The sequence below is a fragment of the Lytechinus variegatus genome, chromosome 8 (assembly GCF_018143015.1).
Source record: "Lytechinus variegatus isolate NC3 chromosome 8, Lvar_3.0, whole genome shotgun sequence".
Taxonomy (NCBI): Eukaryota; Metazoa; Echinodermata; class Echinoidea; order Temnopleuroida; family Toxopneustidae; genus Lytechinus; species Lytechinus variegatus.
In genome coordinates, this window is record NC_054747.1 from 37,370,280 (window position 1) to 37,389,976 (window position 19,697).

General features: G+C 36.4%; 1 protein-coding gene across 1 annotated transcript; it reads right to left on the reverse strand.

The window, feature by feature from the left end:
- Positions 1-3,024: 3,024 nt before the first annotated feature.
- On the reverse strand, positions 3,025-17,707 carry LOC121419694. Its single transcript, XM_041614154.1, has 8 exons — positions 17,430-17,707; positions 16,911-17,225; positions 16,046-16,258; positions 15,485-15,775; positions 6,052-6,288; positions 4,958-5,224; positions 4,087-4,356; positions 3,025-3,102 (listed from the first exon to the last, which is right to left on the reverse strand). Exons 1-8 carry the CDS (start codon positions 17,674-17,676, stop codon positions 3,032-3,034), a joined length of 1,911 nt encoding a protein of 636 aa, XP_041470088.1. The 5' UTR covers positions 17,677-17,707; the 3' UTR covers positions 3,025-3,031.
- Between the last annotated feature and the right edge of the window lie 1,990 nt (positions 17,708-19,697).

The following is a 19,697-nucleotide window of genomic DNA, read 5'->3' on the forward strand; positions in this document are numbered from 1 at the left end:
CTACTGTCATTCTAGGGCAGTAGTATAAATGTATAGTTCTCATGGAATTCCATTTCGACCCGGCAACCTTCAATCTACACTCTGCAACTATCCACCCAAGTTATACCCCAATAATAAATCTCCACCGTGAAATTTTGACCTCGCCGTTCGCTTACTTATCACTTTAAAAGTCTCGCACAACTTTTGAGACCAAATTTGCAACACCCGGTATGCGGTACCAAAATTACGCAACATTTCGTAAGTGGACACCCGAAATTGCTCAAAACGAGAATTTGTGAACAAAATATGATTATGATTCTTTGCATGGTGAGCCCCACTCATTTCAAAACCGTTCTGCCGTCCCTGCAAAAACAAAAGGGGAGGAGGACGAAAGCGAATCCACCTCACTTCCTTCACCCATGTGAAAAAAAAAAAAACAAGTATCAGAACTTAAAAGAAGAGAGAAAATATCACCACTTAATAACTGCAAACCAAATCTACGGATTCACCAACAATATTTACATGAACACCCATATCCAAAAACAATCTAAAAATCTAAAATTGTCACAAACAGGCATTTCACACTTGCTACAAGACAAACTTCACAATAAATACTGAAGAGCGAGACAATTCTTTTTTACTTTGATTAGTTCAATTCTTCTTCCAACTGTAAAGACATTCATAAACATTTTAATACGACTATCATTTAATATTGTTAAGAATGATATTGCCATATTGCATTATTTCAATTTTGGGGAGTCTAAGCCTCCAACATAAAATGATCTACTTCAAGAAAATTGAAAAAAAGGCGTAATAACACTACTGTTTCGATTTCATATACATGTAGGTCTAGATCAAAGCTTGGAATAAAAAAAATAGATAAGAGTGTAGATCTCGTTTCTAGTTCTGTACATGATAAACATATATATAAGCAAAATTGCATCGAAAAAAAGGTATTTGACATTGTAAATACTGAGGTGATATGCATATACATGTTCTCATCTCTTAACAACATTGTTTATACTGTTAGGCTACCCTAGCAATTTTATGATTTTTGAAGAAGAGCATAAAAATAGATTCGTAAATATTGTTCCCTGAGACTAGCATTTTAAAGCTCATAGGAAGATCTAAATTATGTAACAAAGTCCTATCAAATCAGTTAATCTGTAATTCTTGAGTTATGAAAATAGAAATCACCACATTTATAAGGCGTATGAATACAAGATGAAATAAGTCATGAGTCACATTATTCATCGACTCAATTAAGATATCTAGATCTAGACCTATACAAAATAATCAAAGTTTGCACTGCTTCACTTTTGCAGAGAATGAAATGGAAAAAAAATCGCTGTCACAAGGATCATCATCTTCAAAATCATCCTCTGAATCTTTTTTCACCTTCGATCGCTTGATTGCTGATGATACAAACGATGTTTGACCTGGCTCTGGGCAAGATGTAACGTTAGTTTGATCCATTCGGATCTTGCTGGTCGGGCTGGGCTCCCGGGGCGCGAAATTATTTTTCACACCGCAGTTCTGGAACAAAATATGAATATTCATGACTTGCGTCTTCGGAATACGAGTACGCATACGGGAGGACTTCATCATTACAAAATTAATTCACTCATGTGTGATCGACCGTAAACTAGCGTTCACGTTGCCACGAATGAATCAGCACATTCAAATTACCGGTACCCTTACATTAGTTACATAGTCTTAGATCTATCAAATAGTAATTTCATGTAGAAATTCCATGAATGATCAATTTGACCTGGGGTCTCTCAGCTTCAATGCTTGTAATAAACAAATGTCTTCATTTGTGAAGGATTTTGACTGACTTCAGGCAAGGAAGATTGGGAACAGGGGCGGATCCAGCTTTCGCCAATAGGGGGGGCCGAAAAATATTTTCATCAACATTTTTCCCGATTGGCCGCTATAAATTTGATTTTTGGGGGGTTTTTAGGGGTAGTCCTAACTCAAGACTGCAGATTTAGATTTTATTGTTGGTCTTCATATATAATGCGAGCGCGAAGCGCAAGCTCAAATTCTTGTCCCTAGACCGGAAATTCTGAGCAGTTTTTTATCATGAACAAAGATAAGTATCCAACTAATCAATGCGAGCGCGAAGCGCGTGAAAAGGGACTTAATTATAGGATCGACTGTTTTTAGTGATTAATGAAGTGTACAAGTATCATCATTTAAATAATGAGAGTGTGGAGCACGAGCTCAAAATTTTTGATATTCCGACCTGAAAACTGGACAGTCTAAGCGTGTTTTTATTTAAATAAAGAACAAGCTGTGTGTCTCAAACAATTAAATGCGAGCGCGAAGAACGAGCATAAAATTTTCATATACTCACATGATAAAGGGACATTTTGAGAAATTTTGGTAAGAATTTCCAAAGAGGATAAGTATCTCACAAATAAAACAATGCAAGCGAGCAGCGCGCGCTGAAAATGTTGGTATATATTAACAATTTTTGTAAATCAAACAAAATAATGAACGCTTAATATGCGAGCTAAAATATGTGTGCAAATTGATTTCAGAATTGGGTATATTAAGTGCCATTTAATCCTCTTGAATGACATTCATTACACAGGCAATTAATGCGAGCGCAAAGCGCGAGCAAAATTTTTTTATATGAAGTCTATTTTCCAATTCTTCCACTCACCTTTTTCTGTTTTCCTTTCGGGGTCGGGCCGGCCGTTACGAGGCTGTAAATTACTCATCATGGGTATAATATATCTTTCTTACTTTTCTTTCTGTTTTTCATCGTTTCGATGAAGTTAAAGAGTACACTTTTTTGCAGGTTGCCAAAAAATAGGGGGGCCGGGGCCGGCTCGGCCCCCTCCTGGATCCGCGCCTGGGGAAGGTTTTGTCATGGTGTGTGTTTGTTTGTTTGCTTGAAATTTATTTCTGCGTTCCACATGTTCAACATAATACAACATAATCAATTATTACATAGATTTTACATATATATACATTTTAGACACACGTATCATTTACAATCTCTTTCTGAATATAAAAAAATTATATGAAAAATATTAGTTAACTAAATTTCAGAACGCAGGAGACCGTCGTCATGAGCGTGTGTAACATCGAAAGGCTTCCTTGCTTCGAGACCTGCAAGCAAATTTGAATAAGAACAAAAATAAATGTTACACTTTTGTTCACGCATGTGACCCCGACTTTTTTAATTCAGTGATCATACAAAATCATTTTTAGCTTTCTATTGTGGCTCAGTGGATAAGTCTCCAGACTTTGAACAATGACCGGGGTTTGAATTCCACAGTGGTACTCGCGTCCTTTGCAAGGAATTCATCTGCATTTGCCACTCTCCAACCAAGTGGCTGTTTCATAAAGCTGTTTGTAAGATACGAATGACTTTGCGCACGACTTGTGATCCTTTTTTGGGTTATGTGACATCTCTGTATAATTGACCTAAGAACATGTTCCAGTTGCGAGTAAAGTTGTGCGAGCTGCCTATGAAACACCCACCAGGTGTAGTACAAGTCGGGAGGAAGGAATTCCTTGATATTTCTAGTTATCATTATTAATATCATAATGCTGCCTATCTGGGGTAGGTTTCCCTGATGTGACAGCATCATGAGTCTGCGGAAGCAAAGAGAGAAAATACAGATGTATCGAGGTTCCATCTTTTCTGAACTTAAAAAAAATATTTACATTAAGACCGTCTCACACTACGCGATCCGCTGGGACGCAATTGTTTTTAAGAAAACGCATTTTGCATTAAATATGAAAGTTCCAAGAAGAAAAATAATTTTATTCAAAGTTTGTCATATTGGTAGGATAACTAAAACCATATTTTTTTGCAGCAAGCCTATGATAGGAATAAAATCTAAATCGGCTTCAAGTCGCAGCCGATGATGACGTCTTTACGATTTGGAATTGAATTTGACTTTATATTTCAGGGAGGATCAAACATGACTGAATTTCGATTTCAGTAGTCTTACAATTTTCCTCAACTATGATACGTAATATTTTATTTGTCGGAATATCCATATAAAATTTTATTACAATTAATTTGAATTTCGGATCGCAACGAATCGCATTGTGGGAGACTGGATTTAAGCACAATAAGCTCACCCTTCATGACGGTACCTAACATGACTTCAAGTGAGAAATCAACGAAACCTTCATTCAAAAGTCGATCACTGAGAAGAATGCGGTTCTGCGACTGTAATGGCTTACGGCTTAGTGTACCAACCCACTCCTCCAAGACTTGCTTGAGATACGATGCTGCTTCGGAGAGTTTGACATCAACTTCTAGGATTTCAGATAACTTAGTGGCAACATCTTTCTTTATCGCTATTTCAATTTCTTTAGGAATGCCCTTTCTTTTAGAGTATGCATGTTCTGGATGATGAAAATTAAAGAATTGAGATAATTTACATAATTATAGACATCATGTTGTCATTTCGATGAGCAAATGAAATCTCAAGTTGCTACCTTTCTAAGTTGCTCTGATAAAGCAACAGAGTGCAACAGGATAAGCATCAGAGAGCCCTATAGTAAACACAGTGAACTAGCAAGCACTACAAATTCCTGAAAAAATACATGTTTATCGTGCATAAAATGATGTCATGAAATTAATGAACACATAAATATCATAATAAGAAACAAACCGCAACTTCCATTCCTACATGGCCATGTTCTACATCACTCCGAGAGGAAGACTTCGTGTACTACAGAACATTACTGTCAAATGATCAATACATAAATTGCACCCCTACGAATATTTCAATGATTAACTAAAATTAATGACAAAATATTGTAATCCCCCAAAAAGTTTTGTAAATTTTAGTAAAAGATCTACACACTTGAAGACCCCCACCCCAGTTTCAACATGTATACGCACAAAACATTGCATGTTATCTGAAATTATATATAAACTTATTTCCTGACTGTCGTGTGTAATATTATTTCTTTTGTGACGTTGAATGCATAATCTGTGTACCATCGAAATGGGTCAGTTCAGCCGAAAAGTTCCGGAATCCTTCGTCATGGAGGCGTTTGCGCAAGAATAGACGCTGTTTCTCATTCGGTGGTTGGCTTTTCAGTGATTCATTTAACACGTTGAGAACATCCCCGTAAGTCAATTTGTCCGAAGAGATGTTCTCAACCCCAAGAATAATGGCGATATTTAGTGCTTGTAGATGTATGAAGGTGTCTTGAAGATATTTTTTGACATTTCCACCCTGCTTTCCACTGCGACGAATGTCACCTGAAGATGAAATATAAAACCGGATTAAAAAAATATATATATATTTCGAAAGATATTAGCGTTGTGCATAGTTCAGGTAGGTCTTTAACTTTTCCTAATTTTTCAAATGTGGCCAATTCCAAAGATTAATATCAATGATGCAGGTGTGTTTTGATTAAAGAATAATAATGATAATAGCTAGTTTTTTTATACAGCGCTTTTCCCAAAATGGCTCAAAGCGTTTTACAGTACATTATTACCCCGGTTATGGAATAAATTTCAATCCCGCACGAAAGGGGCACAATTTCTACTCCCTGGGGTGCATTTCCCCGCAGTCATCAGAGCCTCATAATGGCGCTGGCAAATTCAAACATACAATAACCTTTGCATCCTACCGGGTACCGATTTAGCACCTAGATCGAGAGTGACAAAGTGTGGATTAACACCTTGCTAGATGACGCTGGGATTCGAACACACGACCCTCTGTTTATTTATTATTTCGTTTTGTTTACCCGGGGTAACCCCATCAGTGGACTAAGCACTTTTTTCTTTGGGGCCCTGCATACAAGTAACAAATACAATAAATACAAACAATGAGAAGTATTAAACAAGGAAGAAAATATGTTCAAAGAAACAAGCAACCTGCAGGACATACACACAGACATATTGAGGTATATTGAAATATTGACTTTTGTTCTACATTTACACATGTATTTCAATATGTTTATTGATTAATTTTGTGTTTACTTGATTGCTCGTCTCTGGAACCAGTCAGATAGGGGTTGTTATTTTGAATTAAAAGGTTAGAGATATATACACCACGGCTTTTCCAGAAAGGGAAATATCACCTGTAAGAATGCCAAGAGCCACTTCTTTCTCTAGAACAGGATAAACCGCCTCGGCCAGGGCTTTTCTCCAGTTGTATGTTGGACATTTCACTAAAGACCTCCAATACTTCAGCATATCCATGGTGTTTGTTACTTTGCTGTTTATTTCCAACTTCTCACGAATTTTGGTGCGGTTCGCCTCCTTGGACCCTTCTCCAAAGCTGACGTCATACAAATCAGCCTGAGACAATTCATATCCTATAAAGAATAAACAGAAATGACATAATTATCATACTGCCACACACATTTTATACGGCCAGTTTGTAAGTCACAGAATTTAATATGATGAAACTTCTATGTGAACCTGGGCTCCAGAATTAACTACAGCATGTACAGGAAGAATCCACAATCATGACAATTGATCGAAAAATCAAGTTAACTTACGGCAGCTCTATGAAACGGCCCGTGATATCTATCTTCATAATATTCACGATTCTTAACAAAAATAACAAAATTACACATTAAAAAACGATTGGTGATAAAAAACGTTATTTGTTATTGGCTTAATAAAAAAGGGGGGAATAACACGAGTTTCTGAAGATTGATGAAACCCTAAACAAAACATAATTCCTCCGAAAAAAAATCAGATATGAAAAAGTTCAAGTTCATAAGACCAATATGAACAAAATAAAACAATTACAAAATATAACAATCAATAACATGGTTTGGGCCAAAGTGAAGATGATGCTTGTGAAGATTACCCCTTTAAATGAAATTGATAACACAATGCATATAAAACAATGAAAATAAAGAATTATACACAACTAATATATAAGGGAAAACATAAACAAACATAAACAAATTGCACATACGCACACGTAGAAATATACTTAATATATATATAAAAAAAGAAAATCACCGATATCTGATCTGCAAAACGACATTCTTCGATAGTTACCTGCATGATTCATGTTTTTGTCTACCATCCTCATGCATAGACGAATTGTGGAATTCGTATTTTTAGGATGTTTAATTTTTAATAATGATTCAAATGAGCAAATGACTCGAAATGAAGAAAAAAAAAAGAATTGTTTGCATTAATTGGGAAGTTGTTAATGTATTTTTTTCTCTAGAAGCATATTCAAAAGAAGGAAATAAGTTTTAAATAATTATATTCAAAGGGCAAGTACAACCTCTCAAAATAAAGAAAAGTCAACAAGCATAACAATGAAAATTTCATCGAAATCGGAGATAAAATAAGTAATGACTTTCAAAATTTCGCTTGTTTTCTACAAAACAGTATTATGCACAACTCAGTGACAGGCAAACGAGACACTCGATGATGCCCCTCAACCACTGTTTCTTTTGCTTTTAAATGTTTTAATCACATCTTAATACCCCTTTTCCACTAGGGCCAGGACAGCGTCAGGACAAGCGCGGAATGTAATAATTACAATCCGCGACCCTCCGCAACTTGTCCGGACATTCCTGGAAGTATCCGCATGCTGTCCTAAACCCTTCCTGCTGTTCGGAAATCAAAATTTGTCCGAGACCAAAATTTGGAGGCGGATATTGAGTTCCTGACACCTTCGGGACCCTGTCCTGACGATGTCCTGCTGATGTCCTGCCCTTCCTAAACCCTTCCGCGTCTTCCGAAACCATCCGCAATCAGGTCAGCTTCAAGAAGGTAAAAAGAAGCCATGCGGAATGTTTCAGGAACATACGGATTGGAATAAGAAGGAAAGCGGACAGTTTCAGGAACGTGCGGACAGGAATAAGAAGGCAAGCGGACTGTTTCAAGAACGTTCGGACTGGAATAGGAAGGCAAGCGGAGTGATTCAGGATAATAGTATATAGTAATATGTATGGAACGAGCACACAAGTAGCAAAAGCCATTTGTGGTCAGTGCAGTAAAAGGGGCAACGGGATAATACAAGACAACACAAAGAGTAAAGAAGTACGGGGTCAAGGGGCCTAATTAGTATATCACTAAAAAAAATGGGCAACCTAATATTTCAAGCAGTGTTTTAAACATATGACGCGAGCGCGAAGCACGAGTTTATTTTTTTTTGAGGGGGGTTACAGACTTGAAGGAGGAATATTTCAAGCATTTTCTACTGATCTGAAAAGTGGACTTTTCAAATATTTCTTGGAATAATTAAGCTGGCAATGATGCGAGCAGATTATTTGTTCTGTACTGAACATAAAATAGATGTTTCATGCAACGTTTGATTATGAACTAGATTATTTTAATGTACTCGACTGAAAAAGGGACCGTACAGGCAGCGCTTGACTTTACAAATATGACAAATATCATAACAAAATTAATAATACAGGCAGTGGTGTAGTGCCTTGATGCTCGGCCTTGGCCTTAAGGCGCCTTAAGGCCTATTTTTTTCAGAGCCTTGGCCTTGAACATTCAAGCCTTGGCCTTGAGAGGGCCTTGGCCTTGGCCTTGAGGATTTTGAGCCTTGAAATTTCAAAGCATTTTCAAGGCTTTTTCAAGGCATTTTGTATTTTGTTCTTTTATTTGTTTTATATAAGTAATTATAATGTTTCAATTGTTCTGTATATCTAATGACACTAAATACTACCAGTCAGCAGTAGCAGCAGCAGAAGCAGTAAGTGTACTAAGCAGTGCCATCAATTGCAATTATCATCACATAATTAACAAAGAGAAGTGATGAAAATTAATATTATTTATTGGTAATATGATGTGATCATGACTAATAAGGATAATGACAATATCGATAATAATGAAATAATTATTAGGATTATAGTCAGTGGCGTAACTACAGGGGGGGGTGGGGGCATGGGGGCACGTGCCCCCCCCCCCATCGGCTGACTAAAAAAAAGGAGGAAAAGAGGAGAAAGGAAGAGAAACGTAGTGGGAAAGAAGACATTTATGTTCATTATAATGTTATAATTATGTTATGTTACATTAAATAAGAAACATTTTTTCATATAAATGAAACATAATTGGCTCAGGGCATATGTCTTCATTGTTCCTCCCATTGTCTGTTTACCGAGATATATAATCCTTTTATACTAAAACCTCCCGTTTTCAAGTCATATACACCAAACTAACAAATATATTTCCTCGCACTTCGAGTTATTCTTTTACATGTACAATAGTATGCTTTTTTTTCATGAATACTTTAGGTGATTGTCCCATTTTAAGGTCTTAATATAAAACATTTCCTGTCCGTGCTTACGTTCGCAGTAGTGGATTGGTGAAAGATGTCTCTCCATCAATTCCTAGAATGAGTCCTTAAAATGTCTCTTTTTCTGTTTTCTGATCTGAATATCAAAAATTTTCAGCTCGCGCTTCGCGCTCGCATCATTTGGTTAGTGAACTATGTAAGGTCTTCTTGAATTCCTACAAACAAGCCTTAAAAATGCCCCTCTTCAGGTCTGATTTCCTAAATTTTCAGCTCGCGTTTCGCGCTCGAAAGATTTGATTAGTAAGATGGGTATGTTAATCATGATTACAAGTGCTTTATGTGCATGTTTAGATGCGATTCTAACAAAATCAGCAAGCGTTCATTGGCACTCCCATTAGATGACTATGGTGAAATGTGTATAATCTTAATAGATAAAATATTCCTAAAATATAGTCCTTAAAAGCTTCCTGTTTGGGGTCAATATTTACAAAAAAAAATCAGTTTGCGCTTCGCGCTCGCATTATTTAGCGAGACAGGTACATATCATAATTACAAAAGATTGATTGTAATGTCCCTTTTTTGGTTTGAATATCAAAAAATTTAAGCTCGCGCGAATTTGACTAGTGAGATACATGTCCGTTTATTGGCACTGTCCTTATAAAAAATATCGCTATTAGGTCAGTATACCTGGCAATTGGGCACGCTCACTAGGCATTTCCAAGTTTTTGCTGGTGCCCCCCCCCCCATGCCGTGACCCACGGTACGCCACTGATTATAGTGATTTTATGACAGGAATAATTCTGACAGATCTGACTGCAATTTTGACAATTTTCATACTTTAAAAATAGCTTACTCTAAAGAATGATAACAAGGTTTATTTCTATACCATTAGGTTTTCCTTGTATTGTTTTTTTTTTACCAACAAGAATGTTTTAAGTCTTAATGATATTCTGAAAAGATTCGGTAAACTTGAAAACAAACTTCAAATTTGTCATTTCCAAATGGGCTTTGGCATCAATGGCATGATGAACCAAATATTTTGAGGGGCCAAGCATGGCATACTGAGCAAATATTAGGTTTCAAAATCAACAATTTTTTGGATTGTGCTTGCATTATTGTTGAGTAAGGTTCGCATTCAATTTACACCAAAAAAAATGCTTAGAATGTCTAGTTTTTAGGTCGGAATATTACAAATTTTTGCGCTTGCGCTTTGCGCTCGCATTATTTGATTGGTGAGTTATGTATCCTATTTATGAGTCACTAAATGCATTCCAGCAGCTTCCTTTTCTGGTCAGTAAAAATTTCAGCTTGTGTTTTGTGCTCGCGTTGATTTGTTTAGTAAGATGTACACCTTTTCTATGATTACAAAAACAGCTCAAAATATTTAAATTTCATTTCTTATTACATCTCGCAAGGATGCCCTTTTAACAGTGATTAGCACAAAAATTGACCCAAACTCAAGTTTTACAACTTCAATTTTTTTTCAAAACCACTTGCTCGCTATGCTTTCAATAGCGGGAAATTAAAGCCTAAATCAAAATATCTGTTATATCAATTAGAAATCACTTAAAAAAGCTTTGCTGAACTTAATTTCCACAAAACACACAACTTCTTCACACAGTTGATAATCTCATTTTGAAAATATCTGTTTGCACCAAAATTCTCATTTGGACTTATACTGTAAGTGCATTTTTGGCTTTGACCTTCCCCCGAAAAAAAAAAATTCTGCCTCCCCTGTCCCAGGTAGAGGAGAAAGACGTATGTTAAGAATGGGCATGCCAGGATCAGATCACCTTGGTAATAATAATTATTGCAATGTGAATCGCCTAGAACAATAATTAAATGTACGAAGGTAACTATATACTTATTTTAATTTTATGTCTGAATCTACATGACCTATCATGAAATTATTTTTGTTTTAAATGTACAAGGGTAAAAAATTTTGCTCGCTCACACCTTTTATACATTTGGTCCTGTGTGTCATGTATGCCGCCTAAGCATTGTTGTCTAATTTTTTCCTTATATTGTACAATTGAAATGCCTTGGCCTTGCCTTGAGGTTTTCAGGCCTTGGCCTTGGCCTTGGGTTTCCATGCCTTGGCCTCAGCCTTGGTTATTGAAGCCTTGGCCTTGGGTATTAAAGCCTTGGCCTTGGCCTTGGCCTTGAAGGTTTGAGCCTTGACTACAACACTGAATACAGGTGTAGATTTCAAACTGAAATTCAAGTTTACATTCCTATTACATTTTAAGCACTTTGTTCATGAATGAGGTGTCATTAATAAAAAATAATAATAATAAATGAGAGCAAGTTTATAAACATCGCTTTTCTCAGAACGGCTCAAAACGATTTACCCCAGGATTCATTTCAATCCCGCATGAAAAGTGCACAAATTTCCACACCCTGGGAAGCATTCCTTGCATTCATCCTAGCCTCAAAATGGCGCTTGCAAATTCAAGCATACAATAACTTTCGCTTCCAACCGGGTACCCATTTAGCAACTGGGTGGCGAGTGGCAAGGTATGCAATACGTCTTGCCAAAGGACGGTTTAGACCGCGGTGAGAATCGAACACATGACTCTCCGTTAACAAGGCGGGAGTCAGAACCACTACACCAAGACTCTTTACAAAAAATAGGCCTTCCTGAAAAAAGTCGTGCAAAGAGCATGTTTCTCATAAACACAGAATATGAGCATCAAGGACGAAAAAGAAAAGACGAAATGATTTAATCAGTGATAAGTATAAGTATTTTCGTAAAAAAATGAACAGCGTGCACAATCTTCTTATGATTAAACATTTGAAAGTATGAAGCACGAAATGGATCATTAATTTTTTACAAATTGACCTAGCTGAAACGCTGATATTCTCCCTGTCTGCAGGTCCGTCAATTTCTTCTCTCTTCTTCTTTTCCCCCCTCTTCTTTGGTTACTCCATTTTTCATATTTTTACGCAATCAATAGGGCGTTGCGATTGCATTCGGCCTCCTGGAATTGCCCATTTACATTTTTTTCCTTAGTCTATTTCAATTGGTACAAGAGGAGGCAAAGGCGATTAGACACTGGATTCACATTTTCGTCCAAAAAATAAAACTGATATTTTTAATCTTACACATTCACAATCTCGACCATTTATTTTCTGCTCATTATCGCGATTTTTTTTCCTCCTTGATTCTATTTCACCTCATTTCATTCATCTCCTTTGTTTATTCCTATTTCTTTTGTGCTGTTGTATTATCTCTTTAATACTGGGATGGGTAAGCCAGCAGCAGAGAGAGGAGGACCGTATCAGCACGGCACACCCTTTTTCTTTTCCACCTTATAACTTTTTAAGTTTCCCTTTCCATTCCACTTATTTTTCTTCTGTTTGTACTTTTTTAAGGAGGGGGGAGACCACCTCACCAATTTATTCGCATGTGCCTGTCGAATGCAATTTGCATCCTAACTTCTTGTTTTCTTCCTCTTTTGTAATATAATTATGTATTAATTTGTAGAAAAATGATTAAAAAAAAGGTAATGTTATAAAGAGAGCCCCGACTTTGCTATGAACATATGCAGTCTTTTAAAAGTTACCTTGGTTAAATAAAAATCAAGATCCGAGATAATTCATTGTTATGTATTAAAATGCACAAAATCTGCTTTCAAAGAGGGAATACTACATTACACCGCTAACACACTTTCCTTTATTCTACATATTTCAACTATCAAATTATCAAAATTTACATTCCGACCTAAATACTGGGCATTCTAAGCACCTTTTAAAAGCATGAACAGGAAAGGGGTATGACTATACACTTGATGTGAGCGCGAAGCGCGAGCCGAAACGAAATTCGACATCTCACGTTTCGTAAATCAGGAAAAGGATGGATAATTCGATAGATGGGTAATATTCTTACATTAATAATAATATTTGGTAATCTGATCTGAAACTGGCACAACATTGGAATCTAAATAAACATGCGTGCGTGTGTTTAGATCTAGACCTAGAATCTGGACATTCTAATTACATTCTTTATTATGATATCAATAATAACAGCGCGATGAGCGAGCTAAAGATATTTAATTTTCCGATCTAAAAAAAAAATAAAACGCAGTTACGAATTGGATATGGATCGCACTTAATAAATGATGCGAGTGCGAATCTCAAGTTTATATTTTTATCATTACATATATTTTGAGTTGCGACCGGGCCATTATGACTATGATGACTATCTTCATAAGCGAGAGATAAAACTTGTCGATATTCCATTCTGACAAAAAAAAAACGGACAATGATTATTAGGAAGTCATGAAAATATTATTATATTACTTATTAATCTAATAAGCCTAATAAGGGCGCAAAATTGATATAAAGGTCAGATAACTGGACATTTTGTAATCATGAATAGGATGCATGGGTTGATATTATTTTTAACAAAAATAATGCGAGCGAAAATTGCGAGCCGAAAATTTTGATAAACTGTCATGAAACAGGAATTTAAAATAATTTGTTACAATTATTGATACAGGTATGCATAACTCCCCAATCAAAATGCAAGAGAGCAGCTTTAGTCGATACTCTTCACAATCAGACCATCCTAAAAAGGGATATTTTTCAAAAAAATATGGAATACACGAAGAGAGTAGTTATTTAACAAATCAACTAATGCTAGCGCTAGCGGAAAATGTTCATATTTAGACCATAAAATATAGTTATTTTACAGAAAACTATAAAATCTATTCGTAAATCAAACAAATCGAAAACTTTATGTCCGAGAAATGTTTTGTATATTTTCTTCAAAACTTGATATTTTAAGCTCAATATAAGTCTATTGAGCAAGTTATGTCATAGATTAGGCAATGCGAGCACAAAGCGTGAGCGAAAATTTAACATAGTGACATAAAATCCCCCCCCCCCCTATTAATTTACTCGTCTTTCTCCTCTTGTTTTTCCTCTTCATTTTCTCTTCTCTTTTCCCTTCTGGTTCTTTTCCCTCTCTTTCCATTTATTTTTCTTTCTCGCTCGTTCCAAATATAGGGAGGGGGCATTTGATATCAAATGTCCCCCTTTCCAAAGAGTGAGGGGATGCGTCGCCCCTGTCCCCCTGGGATGTCCACCAATGTATGCAATTCGATTTGAAATAAAAAAAATCCTATTTAGTCTTTGTAGTCGAAGAAAACCCAAATAACACCCTTAAATTAATTTAAAAAGATATATGAACGATAATTTTCATGGAGTATTCGCAAGTTGTCCGATTGTCCTAGTCCTTGAATTTACCACTCGTGACGTTGTCCTAAATGTCTCCGATTCTGTCCTAATACAATCTGCATGCTGTCCGCACCGAACGCCGACAAATTTATTTAGATAATCTTGTCCTAGGACAGTCCCAGGATTGTCCTACGACAATACGCAGACAGTCCTGGTTGTGTCCTAGGACAAGATCATTTGCATAATCTTTTACGGGATTTGGTTGCGGACAGCATGCCGAAATGACAAAAGTAGCTTCCGCAACCCTTCCTGTTCTTGTCCGCGCCCTAGTGGAAAACCGCCTTAAAGGGGGAATGAATTGTGTGTGGTATCTCATAGACCGTGTGTTATCAATACATAGTCTTAAAATATACGTTTTCAGGTATCTACTGATACTACAGATAATAAACGACCTATTATTGTATTTGAATAGAGAAACTAAAATGTTTTGAGAGGAAAAGTAATTGTTACGCTACTTGGTGACACAATTATATTGAGTAGTTAAATAGCATGTCATCAGTCAAGTGGGTCTATATTGCTAGACTACGCTAGCATTATGGTGTGAAATAGTGTCTGTGACCGGTGTGTTGGGTCAGTTGGTAGAGTGTGCGTCTCACAACCGGGAGGTCGGGGTTCAAACCCCGGCCGCGTCAGACCAAAAGACGTCAAAAAGATGAGAGTTGCTGCTACCCTGTTTGGCGTTCAACGATTAAAGGGATAGAGCCTCGTCGATCTGGCGCTGCACATCGGCTGCCTAGCCCACAATCAATTGGGCAAAGCATATTTTCGGAGCATTTCATTTTATGTGTATTCGAACAATAAATTATGGTGTTTTTTACCGGTTAGGTATATGAGTAGTTGAGGACTCGAGATGGCGCTATTGGTTCTTATCTGCTTTAATTTCACATTTTACAGATTTATCACTTCGTAGTGAGGAGGAAATTAGAACATTTCATAAAGGAAAACAAAAGAAACAACGAGTGGATGATGCCATCAGCCCCGTCAAGTTCCTTTCGTTTGATTGAATTGAATCTGCACGGTATAAGAAAAAGAAAGGCTAAGTTGATTACCGTACTTCAGCAGGAGACTTATTTCTGGAAACCCGTGTTTGAGAATATCACACAGTTCACGTCTCATGCTTCTGGTCGTCTCGTCGTTTCTACACATATTTTTCAAGACTCCTATTGTTCCTCTGGACATGTTAGAAGGAGTCAGATATAGTCTTCTATATGATCTTAGTTTATCTTCGGATATGCCGAGGGCCCTAGCCAGTGGATACACGTCTGTCATCAAGAGACGAAATGCTATATCAACCAGTTCAACGTGATACAAACCTTCCTTGCTTTCCAAAGGGACGAGACCTGCAGGACATAAAATTGAAATAAAACCCAGACAATTCGAAAATTTTAACATCAACTCCCAGGCATATTCATGATGGCATACACTAAAATATAATAAATACATGTAATGATTTATAGATAAGAAAGTAATTCTAAACATTAATCTACTAGCTTAAGTGTATTTGTTTTACATTAATCTTAGTTTGAGACTTTGTGGAAAGACCTTGATCGTTTTTCTCTCTTCCCAGCCAGTATGATCATAATGGTATATTTTACCCTGCCTTGCCTTACCTTCCTTTCCAATATGTTTCAGCTTTGCCAAAAGTTTTTCTCGACAGTTTGCCTTTTGATCTGCCGCTAGTTCCTTCTCCATCCAAGTTTTGATTGCAGAGATGCAGTCTTCTCCTTTAAGATCACCGAATAACGTAGTTCGTTCGTCTGGTTCAAGAAACTTTGTGATACTTTGTATTTCGCCATCACTCACTTTGTTCGCGGGAAAGACATCTGTAACAATTTCAGTAATGAATCACAGAAAATAAATAAAGAATCAATTACTTATTCTCCAAATATATGCTTTAAAGAATATAAATAGAGGCAGAATATAAGAAATTGGACAAAATAATAAATATTGTGAGATGATAGATTGTGCTTTTGATATAATTATTATTAATACCCCAGTCACATCTGCTCTACGGTGGCCATGCAGTCATGCAGTCGAAAACAACCGTTTATTTACTTTTATTAAAACCATCTATATGTAGCTTTTAAGAAAACAATGTTGAAACGGCTGTTTTTGACTCGTCGTACGGTTGCCGTAGAGCAAATGTGACTGAGGCATAACAGGGATGAAAAGTGTCGAATGCTTGTGTAAATTTTATCTGAATCTCCTTGTGGATACCTGCAGATAAACAAATGAATTTCGTACAATGGTATGCATACCTTGAGCATGTTTAGTATTATGTGTCTGTTTATTTTCTTCCTCGCGTTCCAGTATTAAGTAACTGCTATATCCGACCAAATAACCTACAGAATAAAGAAGCACAAAATCAGTTCATTATTGTATAAATACATTTGTTATTTACTGTATTTGATACAATTTAAGTAGTATGAGTGTAGCTGATCAACAGCCAAGTTCTTAATCTTCAATGTAATATACCTTTTAGATCAGAGCGTCCGATACTAATTGCTGCGTGATCTAGTTCACATCTCCTACTAATGTGTTGGCTAGTTTCCAGACAACTCGTTTCTTCAGTTATATCTTCTTCCTTCCTCTCCTGCTCGGTTTCCTTTTGCCTCAACCAATCACCGATCATAGACTGAGTATCAAATACGTGTTCATTGTTTTCATCGCTGATGGTGGCGATCTTCTCATTGGTCAGTTCAAGAGCACTTGGTAAAATGTGACAATGCCTGCCAGTTAGTTTCATGATAAACGATTGTAGCTCCTCAGGTGATACTGGCTCATCAGGTACTACAAATTACAAGAAATGTGATTAAACGAAAAAAATGAGTTACATAAGGTTGATCGATTGAATGAAAACATAATTGTACCAATAGATTTTTTAGATAGAAGTGATTTTGTAAGATCTCGAACGGTTAATTTGAATAAATGAATTAAACTGAATCGAAATGAATTACAGAAGGTCATCTTCTGGGGGGAAAAGGTCAAACTCACCACAGAAGAAAGTTTTGTCCACTGGTGTACATTGTGCTTTCTCGAGAGCGAGACTCAGCAAAGTAACCGGGTTTTCATCAAAACTGGTTTTGCTCCACCTCTCCAATTCTTCCAGTGGTTTGAGAATCAGCTCCGATATCTTGTCAGTGGCATTAAGACCCGTTGAATGGCGACCAGTAATAAGTTCGGAGAGAAAGGCATCGATTTTCACTGGTTTTCCTATGTGCCACAAAACATGCTGTAGCATCGTTTCGGCAACCACAACCGTCAAGTTCCTCCTCGTATCTATCACAAAATGACATGACATATTGAGATGGGTATGTAAACGACTAACATAATATATACTTTTAATTGTAATTTACTCTTCAAGCCCTTCAATATATACATATAAAAAGTCTCTTTAGTAATGTGAAGTCACTATAAACTATGGATCAATCATGTTATCAAATGGATTTGCACTTCATATATTTTCAATTGTATTTTTTCTCAAAACATCTAGAACAAAAATGATTCACATGAAGGAATAAAAAAATGATAAAGTATGTTCATATTACATGAGGTGAGGTACTTTCTCATCATATGCTTAAACGATTATAGGAAAGTGCCGTGTCAATAAAAATCTCTTAAACAATAAGTATTGTCGTATGTGTGTGTGTGTGTGTGTGTGTAGATAGAGGTAGACAGAGAGAGAGATAGAGCACGAGGGAGAGGGAGACTGTGGAGAGAGAAGTAAGGCACAAATATCACACACAAGAAATATTATAAATCGAATTGTAAAATATATGTGTATATTAACATGTTATGAGATTAATAATTTCTTTAATCAGTTAATAGTTGAATGCCCCAAATAAGGGACAAATAAGAACACACTTGGTGTGACATATCAGTATATGTATATTGAATGAAATGGGGGTCTTTCACATCAATTGAAAACTGCTATTTTTGTATTTACCTAGTAGTTATTATGTCTATTTCATAATGCAGTAATTACCATAAATTTCCTTCCATGCATCAGTGTATCTAGCTTTTTCTAAAGCTGTCTTCAATTTCTGTGCTTGGTCGTATTCATCGTCGTGTGCCTTGTCAGCTTTCCACTGACAAAAATGTTTGTAGGCTTCCGGAAGTGTGAACACATCTTTCAATCTCCCGATACCTAGTTCTTCACAGGTGTCATTCAATTTCTCCATGTCAGATATGCTTACTTTAGACAACATCATCCAGAGTTCGTAAAAGGACAGTTTTCCTGAGAGAGTGAATTATATTAATAAAATAAGTTTGAGTTTCAAGTCAAAACCATGATCAATTCCAATATCCACGGTCGTAAATATATGACGGGATACTATTTAGTGGGGGGATGCTAGTGGCAATATTTCATGATTGGAAGAGATGAATTTGCTCTTGGAAACCTTATAACTCCCATCTACTCAGTGCCAAGAAGATTTATGCAAGTCAACTGACGAGATAGTTGTTATTTCATGACCAATAACTCCCGAACTCAAATCAGGTCCCTTAATCGATGGAAAACTTACAATTATTTAGAAATATGGTTGACCCCATTTGTCAACGGCAAAGAATACACTATCAAATGGGTGAAGGAATTGTGTAATCATCCTCTTAAATCCTTAATATTGACTGTGATGTTACCTTTAGTTTTCGTGGTTTCCAAAAGAGGCAAACCTTCCTCTGTGTCAACGTTACCAGGCCCTGTTACGGGGAAAATATAGAGACATTTGAAAAAAAGAAAGAAAAAGAAATGTTTTATCAAATGCAGTTCTAAATTAGAGCAAATCATTATTTTATTCCAATAATACCAATTTCCCGAAAGCATTATTAGCCATGAACCTAGCACCTACTGAAACGGCACACAAGGAAAAGCTTTTATAAGTACACGTTTGTACCTTCCACTGTTCCAGATAGATAATCACATAATTACATCTAAAACATGACAACGGTCTTGCAAGAGCGACAAGGTGCATATGAAGATGCTTGCAGTATTGGTAGCAATTTTGAAAAATCAAAACAGATTTTGTAGATCCTGCATCCATTCTGTTCATTCTTGAATCTTGAATAAGTACTCCCTTATGCATCTCATACTGGAAGCTAAACTGAGATGGGTGCATGTGCAGTCAATGGCTGACAGTGACTTAGAGGTTATTTACAATAAAAGGTGCAAGTAAAAATATGGCCTTTCGGGTCACAATAACCGTAGTCCAATTTTTTCCATAAAATAAAAGAAGTTCATGTTGCAGTCTCGAGAACCGCATACAT